Source organism: Candoia aspera, chromosome 1, assembly GCF_035149785.1.
Source record: "Candoia aspera isolate rCanAsp1 chromosome 1, rCanAsp1.hap2, whole genome shotgun sequence".
NCBI classification, from domain to species: domain Eukaryota; kingdom Metazoa; phylum Chordata; class Lepidosauria; order Squamata; family Boidae; genus Candoia; species Candoia aspera.
In genome coordinates, this window is record NC_086153.1 from 337,013,205 (window position 1) to 337,021,382 (window position 8,178).

Consider the following 8,178-nt stretch of genomic DNA (forward strand, 5'->3'; position numbering starts at 1 on the left):
TTTGCGAGGGGCGAATAGGCGCGGCTTGTTGCCCTTAGCAACCTACCGCCGTAGTTTTCAGTTACCCAATCACATCTTTCTTTTTGTGACATGTGGACCCACGTGACGGAGCGAACAGAAGGGGGGCCTCTTTTCTTGCTATGGCTTTCACTACCCCTCCTCCTCTTTTTTTTATTAATATTAATCAGAAGGTTAACCAATAGGAAGCTTCTGTTTCTGATTACCTCATGCCTGCGGAACGTGCGGAGTGAAGAGTTGGGGCCATTTTACAAAGCCGCGTTCATCTGCATATTCATGAGGTAGGCGGTGCTCATGGGAGATATATAAGCGGAAGCGCAGGCAAACCGCCGCGTAGTTCGCGTTGGGACTTCGAAGGTTGTAATTTGATCTCCGTTGCTGCTAAACTACATCGGTAAGGGGGACGCGCGCGGTGGTCGTAAAAGAAAAGTGTGCGAGAAAAAGATATAAATAGGCGCGAAGTGAAGAAGGAAGTCAAAGTTAGATTTTGGTTAATAACGTAAATGGGGCGGGTGATGAACGCAGATGTGATAAAATATATGGAAGGTTATTATTTAGTGCGAGAATCTCTTTTAGCGGCTAGCGAGTTAGATGGACTACAAAAAAACAAAATGGTTTCCAACCGGCTTTTGGGACGAACTTTAAAATGGCGCCTGGTAGGAGGACGGGTGGATACGGGTGCGCATGCGCGAAAGAGCGACCTGAGGGAGGGGGAACAACCTTATCTGCGCATGCGCTTTCAGTTGCTACCACGCGCCCTCTGTTGGAGTAGCTGTGTCGTAGCGCGCATGCGCGGAAAAGGCACCTTTATTTTTGACGGGAGGGTGGTGGAATATTTGATACGAAAACGGGCTGTATATGAAGCGTAACTAAATGCGATGCCTAGTTGCAGGTTTTATGTGGAATATTTTGATAACGTTGCATTTGCATATCTGCACTTAGGTCACCAATTTTATTTATAGCCCAGTAGTTGCATTTTCCCCAGTTTGCATGTCCTTTTGGATACATTGGTTATGGTCAGTTGGAAAACTTTGCTGTGCTGCATAGCGACTCCTACAAATCGATCTTCCGAGTGGCTGGAATAGTTTCAAGTTGCTCATAGCAATAAAGTAATCTGTTTGCTTGCTTTTTTTTAAGTGTCAAACAAAGAAAATAGAGCAGAAAGATGAGGGATAACAGAAAAAAAAATATTCACGGTACTACTAGGCCTAGCATGACACTCATTTTTTATTCACAGTGCTTTTGTATTTTTACTATTTGTTTACCCAACATTTAAATGCTAATTATTCAGTTGCTGAAGGTAATAGGAACTCTGTTGTTTTTGTATGAATCTGAGAGCAAAGTCATAGTTGATGCCACTTTGATCCAAGCAAAACTAACTGCTTTGATTTCAACGGCCTTTGGTGAGTGCGTCCTTTGGCGAATACTAAAATTGAGTGTGTTTTCTTTTACAGATAAGAAATGGCATCAGATGAGGGAAAATTATTTGTTGGTGGACTCAGTTTTGACACCAATGAACAATCACTTGAACAAGTTTTCTCTAAATATGGACAGATATCCGAAGGTAAAACAAAGAAAAGCCTAATGTCCTTTTCCTTATTTATACTGTTGGAAGCTTAGAACAGATAAAAACTGGTTTCTCTATTTTAAGACTCCAAGCATCTGTTTAGCCATGCAAAAATGTCTGCTTTTATGGTGATATTTGTCCATGTGTTTTATGGAAACATGCATTGAATATATCTTCTCTTCCCTGTAGTTGTTGTTGTAAAAGACAGAGAAACCCAGAGGTCAAGAGGATTTGGCTTTGTAACTTTTGAGAATATTGATGATGCAAAAGATGCGATGATGGCCATGAATGGGAAGGTGAGGAGTTCTTACGGACTTTTTGAGGGAGGGAGGTGACATGCTGGTTGTTGAATAGATCCGTAGACTTCACGTGATTGGTAATATTTCATGGCACTTAGTATTGATAATACCACGTTTAACAAATAGATACTTTCTGTAAACACAGCAGTAGAGATTCAGTGATCATTGCAGCCAGGTCATACTTGATTATTAGTATCAACTTTCTGCATAACTGCAGTAGCTTGCAGAGTGCCATGTTGACCTGGAGTTTAATTTTTTTCCAGTCTGTCGATGGCCGCCAGATCAGAGTTGATCAAGCGGGCAAGTCATCTGAAAACCGGTCTCGTGGATATAGAGGGGGATCGGCTGGAGGCCGGGGCTTCTTCCGTGGAGGCCGAGGTAGAGGCCGTGGATTCTCTAGAGGTGAGGTTCTGTTTTCCAGTAACTTGTGCTTTCTGATTTAGAGTCTCGGTTGAATTTATTTCAATGTTTGGAGTGCTCTCTCTTCCAGGAACTGGTGGAGACAGAGGTTATGGGGGCAGCAGATTTGAATCCAGAAGTGGGGGATACAGTGGATCCAGAGACTATTATGGAAGCAGGTACGTGAAAGCAAGACAGGTGACAAGTGAGGTGACATGTGAGTCCCACATGCTTTGTGGTGGTTGATACACTTAGTGACCTGTTGCTTTCTGTCTGCCTTCCTTAGCAGAAGTCAAGGGAGCTATGGAGACAGGCCTTCGGGAGGGTCCTACAGAGACAGCTATGACAGTTACGGTAAGTCTCAAATCATGAGGGAAAGGCGGATGTGCTGACATGGGAATGCGTGGAGCCACTCTTGATCTTGCAGTGATAATCTTGGAAATATTGTAAGGTTTGCTTGGAGCTTTTGCTGGCAACCTCTCCCTGCCCATGAGAGGCACCACTCCTTTGGCAGGCCTTAAGCACTTGTGCCACAGAAAAGCAGAAACCCTCATTAATGCATGTGTAGCTCTAGTTGGATCCAAAGGCAAAGCATCCGTAACTAGTTTTCTGAAGCTGAAAACATCGCCCAGAATCCTCAAGTCCAGAAGGAAAAAGAATACAAATGGGTGGGACAAGAGATAGCAAGCTAGTGTTGAAGTGCTTGGCAACAAGTAGGGGAGGAAAAAATGCTGGAACTTGTCTGTGCTTCAGTGCCTTTACAACTCTGCCTGCTTCTTGTCCTCAGCTACACACAACGAGTAAAAAACCTTCCTGCCTCAAGATCGTCCTTCCATTGGCTGTATTTATAAAGATTTTTGGAGCTTCGCTGAAATCGTTCTTGTGTAGTCATCTCCTTTGTATTCTCACTTTTGTAGTAAAATCGCAATTCTGATCTTGTCAATAACACAGCCTTGACAGCTTCTAATATGTGATGGTCTGTTCAGACTCAAAGAAAGCTCTGGGTTTTTCTCTCGAGTGTTTTAATTTTTTTAAAGCACTTAAGATTTTAGTTCATTTGTGAGCAAAGGCGTGTATGTGTCTTAGTTTTTTGTTTTGTTTTTTTTTAAAAAAAGAAAGACCGGAAGGTTTTGGGGCCCCGTATCTGTTTTTCTTTTGAGCAAGAAAGGACCTTAATTGTTCAGTAGAAGCTGAGCAAGCTGTGAACTCTTTTTTGTTTAGTGCATCATTTTGTTAAAAAATGAATAAAACTTTAGTGTAGCAAGGTATTGTAGCCTGGGAATGGATTTTAAAAGGCAACCCACCTTGATATATCTAAAGAGATACTTTGCTTGTATGTTCAACCTGCATTAAGAGACTTTAACTTGTATGCCATAGAATTTAACCCAGAGAGAGACTGCAGATTTTACCACCCGAGGGGTTCATGGAAAAATGTTTGTTTCTATTGTCCTTTTTTTACTGAAAGAAAGTATGCCTAATTCAATTGATGTTGTAACTTTGAAGTGGTGAAAAGGATTTCTTGTACAGTTTCCTTTGGCTTCACGAAGCCTATTAAAAGTCCATCTGAAAAAAAAATCTGCTCTCGAAATCTTACATCTTGCTGCACAACACAAGTCCAGATGACTGTGAAACAGTGTACGGTTAGACAGGAAAGAAGCAGTGAGTGGAAGGTTGACGGAGGGAGAAAATAAGGCCCCACATTTTCTTTCAGAACAAATGTAAACAACGCTGTACTCTCAGGCCTTAAGACATCAGGCAGCTTGAGGGTGATTGGAACTAAGGTAACAGAAGGACATCACAAACCATTTTGCCCTTAACGGGGTTGCTTAGATTTGGCTGGAATTAATCCAACCTTTGAAAGAAGAAAGATTTCACTTGTTCCATTTAATGTGCTGCTAGTGAACTTAGATTAAATAAGATGGGTAGCTGCATACTGCTAAACCAAGATCTAGCTTACTAGCTGAAAGCCAGCCAAACACTCAGCCCATAACGGAGTCTCTTGTTTACGGGGTCAGCTGCCACTAGTCTGACAGTGTTCCAAGGCCGATAACTGTGACCTAATTTAGCTAGCTTTGTCGTTGCCTTTTAAGTTCTAAGAATTTTCTGCTAGCATATGGAAAACTGCAGTGCCTTGGCGAAAAAGAAGTGTTGTGCCTCCAACAGAGAGAACCTCTGAGACGAAAGCTGCTCTCTTGGCTAGTTCATATGTGGGGATAGTCCTGTAATTCGAGGTAACTCTTTTCCTCATGTCCGCATCCTTCCTCCTGTTGAGAGCTCATATATAATTTTTTTTTTTTGGAAAGTCTGAATGTTAACCTATGTGAACCACATTTTTTCTGCCAAATTTGTTCAGCTAAAGCATTTTTTTATTTTTAAAGTTCTTTCCTATGATGAGTCTTTGGCTTTTATGGCATAACTTTGATGTGGGTCAGAAGGGGGCATAGGTGCAGCCATCTCTTTGCCAATAGGGTTAGATGACAATTGGGGAGCTGAATTCCGCTCATCTCTGGAGATCCTTAAGACCTAAGTCACGTAACTGTAATGTTCTTTGCCATCTTGTTGCATTTTAACTTTTTCCCCGTAGCCCACACTGTTCCTAAGCAGCCATTATCAACAGTGACTAACTGCTTTTTGTGGGATCAGGTGCCATTGGCCGGTCCGAGGGAAGCGTCTCGGAACAGTTGGCCCAAACTGGGCTCTCGTGCTACCTTTGTGGAAACCCTTTGTAGGAAATGCTGCTTGTCTTGTCGAAGGGTGGGCGGGGGTAGAAATGACAGCATCTGTGCTCTGTGGATATGGCTTTATGTAACGCAAGTTTGTCTTGACAGGTTGAAGAAGAAATAGACTCTTGAGCAGGAAATGGATTTTTCAAGGCTGCGGACCAAAACTCAAAATGATCAGCTTTGCACACAGGTAATGATCTCACATGAGGTTTATCCACCACCTTTGTTGTTGCTACGGCAGAAAACAATGGAAGTGGCAGCTTTTAGTTACCTGACTTGGCTATCTTTAAGGGGAAAGCCCCTCTTAATCTCAATTCCAAAGCAAAACCCACTGAATTTAACACTAATGTGTCTTCTGTCTTGCGAGGATCAGGTCTTAATACTTTTTTCCTCAATCTTTCAGCTGCATGTTGCTTGGAAGAGGACCAACCAGGATCGTGGCAATTTTGGGGGAAAAATGGATTGTGAATTTGAATAGTCTGAAGGACCAAGCGGATATGTACAGAACTGAATAAAATAATAGGGCTAAAAACATGATTGAGTGGTGTGGATGTGTATACCTCAAAATAGTGCTTGTGAGGAAAACTATTAGGAAATCTGAGTCTGCTCCATTCTTTTTGCATCTCTCCTTCAATAGGAGACATGTTTGCAGGCACTTGTACTAAAGAGATACCGAATGTGCCTTCTTTCCAATCTTCTCACTGATGGGTGAAGGGCAGGTCCCACAAGTTCCCACTCTTGGCTTAGGGTTGACAGTATCTCCCAAAAGAAAGACTACTTGGGAACTGCACTTAACCTAGCCAGCTTTACTGAAATAAAACGCTTTCCCCCTAATTTAGGATAAGCTAAGGTATTGAAAGGGGTCTATGTTAATAAGTCAATGTGACCCTTGGTTTAGTTGATAACTACCCAGTGCGTTAAACCAAAGTGGTGACTTCCCATTGCTTATTTCTGCAGAAGAGTTCAGCCCTTTCCACTTAGAGTGTTCGCTTTTAGCCATTTTCAAGTCACTCCTTCCCACCACCTAGACTGGAGGAAGCTATCCCACATTTTGCTTGTGGGAACCCACAAGGGGGGAAACAATGCTGCTCAGCAAAGGCCTTGGGATGTGGGCTTTAGAAAAACGGTATAGAGAATTTCAGCTTTCCCTCAACGTGTTGAACCCATTTTAGCTGCATATAAAAGCAGCTGATCTGGTCTAGGTCTTGCTGGGCCTGCTTGGTCATCCCCAGTTTAGTTTTCCTAAGTGGTCAGCAGCAATATCCTCGAGGCAAGGACAACATGGTAGAGCCCCTGAAAGTTGGGAGTGGAGTAAATGATACACAGGCACAAAGAACTTCAGTGTTACTCTTAACCGCCTGATAACCCATTTGGAGAGTGATGTATTTGGTAAAAATGGACTGATGGTTTGTGGGAAGGTTGAAAGAAAACGACAGGAAATCCAGCTTTGGAACTTGGTCCCCTGTTGCACCCAGTGAATGTTGCTTTCACAAGCTGTGGGCTTGCCCTGGCTGGCTTTCCTATTCGTATCCCTTAATACCAACGAAACTGCTGGCTTAAGGGAGTTGTACAAAGTCCAGGTGGCAGACGAGCCATCCAGGAGGACCCTGGTTTGTCCCTGTGAAACGGCTTGCAGAGCTAAGATAGTTCAATAGATGGTGTGCTGTTCTGTAGCTTCTCAGTAAAGGCCATGGGGAAGATAGTTGACTAGCTGGAGACGGGTGGGGGGGACATCAGTTGCTGGTGGATCATCCGAAATACAGCAGACTGGCTGGGTTGAAGAATAAATAGCCAGGAAAAAGACAAAGTTCAGTTGTGTGACTAGCTGTAGCTTGCATGGCTGTGCAAAAAGTGGGAGTATTTTGATGAGGCTGTTAGTCTCATTGGTGTCTCAAGAATTATATAAATAGGTTTGGATTACATGTTAATATGGAAACAGTTAACTGAGCAAGCACCTGTTCAGAGGCCCACAACTGTGTGTGTAATGGGCACTTTGAAGGGCAGTTGCTCTTGGGATGGAAGTTGTCGAATCAAGTTGTGGCAGCCCACAGAGCATAAGGCGCAGTCTTGGTGCATGAATACCAGTTCTTGAGCAAAGATTTAAGTCTGCTTGAAGCTAGGTTTGGGGTGCTCTTTCTAAAGTTCAACAATCTCCTGTCCTCAAAAGTTGTTGGTTCCTTAGATGACTAACTGGAAAGGCAATCCCTGGATGGTCCTTTTCTTCCTCCTAAAACCTTTTGCAATTGTCTGCATAATGTTACAGAAGATGCTGACACCTGCCCATTTTTCTCAATTCTGCACAAAACCTTTCGTTTTAACATCTTGCCTTCCCGTAGGGGAGAGTTGTGAGGATTGCGGAGCTGGTGTCAAAACATCTAGAAGGGGTTTGGGGCTTGGAAAAGCCAAATCTAGCATTTTTAGCCTGCTGATTCTATTTGTTTCGTCCCTTCTAAACCCTTCTATTTAAATATTTGGTATCTTTGCTTTGTGCAAGTTTCTTAGCTGGTTTTGCTAAAGCAGTTAATCCCTTGAAAAATGAGCTCTTTCGTGTAGCTCGTCCATGGAAGGTTTCCCTAGCTGGTAGATGTTTTCAGAGATGATAGAAAGTGGCAACAAAATAGGGCATCCAAAGTGAGGGAGCACTTAAATAAACTTGTTTTAGCAGTTCCTCCCATTCAGACAGCCAGACTTTTGCCCCATAGTCTTGCAATCAATGTGGGTTCCTGCAATCTATTGCAGAGGCCCCCTGTGTGTTTCAGTCAAGAGGCCCATTTGAGAATATTGAGAATGTGACAGACATTTTCACCAATTTACTGATCGTGCGGGTGTAGAGGGGTAGGCGGCAGCATTGCAACCGAAACTCTCCCCACGACCCGAGTTCAGTCCCAGCGGAAGCTGGATTCTCTCTGGGTAGCCGCTCGGGTCGACTCGGCCTTCCACCCTTCCGAGGTCGGTAAAATGAGCACCCGGCTTGCTGGGGAAGGCGACGGCAAACCACCCCACTCTAGTCTGCCAAGAAAACGTCGCGAAAGCGGTGTCCCCCCAAAGGGTCAGACATGGCTTGGTGCTTGCACAGGGGACCTTTCACTTTTTTTTTCCACAACCATGCAGGTTTAAATGGTCATAAAACATCCATTTATGAGAAGGCAAATGATTTAGTTCTCTACCACCT

General features: G+C 43.4%; 1 protein-coding gene across 4 annotated transcripts; it reads left to right on the top strand.

The window, feature by feature from the left end:
* The first annotated feature begins 271 nt into the window (after window positions 1-271).
* On the top strand, window positions 272-5,543 carry CIRBP (cold inducible RNA binding protein). 4 transcript variants are annotated; one of them, XR_010066970.1, is made up of 8 exons: window positions 272-412; window positions 1,473-1,582; window positions 1,775-1,881; window positions 2,148-2,286; window positions 2,375-2,462; window positions 2,570-2,637; window positions 5,112-5,196; window positions 5,410-5,543. XR_010066970.1 is itself a non-coding variant. In XM_063290862.1 (7 exons), the coding sequence occupies exons 2-7, from the start codon at window positions 1,480-1,482 to the stop codon at window positions 3,085-3,087; spliced, it is 522 nt and encodes a 173-aa protein (XP_063146932.1). In that variant the 5' UTR covers window positions 272-412; window positions 1,473-1,479; the 3' UTR covers window positions 3,088-3,380. The 4 variants fall into 4 exon arrangements, 2 of the variants coding, with proteins under 2 accessions (XP_063146932.1, XP_063146933.1); XR_010066971.1 differs by having other exon boundaries at window positions 2,573-2,637; XM_063290862.1 differs by lacking the exons at window positions 5,112-5,196; window positions 5,410-5,543 and adding an exon at window positions 3,071-3,380.
* Window positions 5,544-8,178: the final 2,635 nt, after the last annotated feature.

Excerpts from the sequence above, each read along its gene's own strand:
- CIRBP (XM_063290862.1), top strand. The coding sequence starts at position 1,480 with ATGGCATCAGATGAGGGAAAATTATTTGTTGGTGGACTCAGTTTTGAC. Across the intron at positions 1,583-1,774 it reads ATATGGACAGATATCCGAAG|TTGTTGTTGTAAAAGACAGA; the intron begins GTAAAACAAAGA and ends TCTTCCCTGTAG. Across the intron at positions 1,882-2,147 it reads TGATGGCCATGAATGGGAAG|TCTGTCGATGGCCGCCAGAT; the intron begins GTGAGGAGTTCT and ends ATTTTTTTCCAG.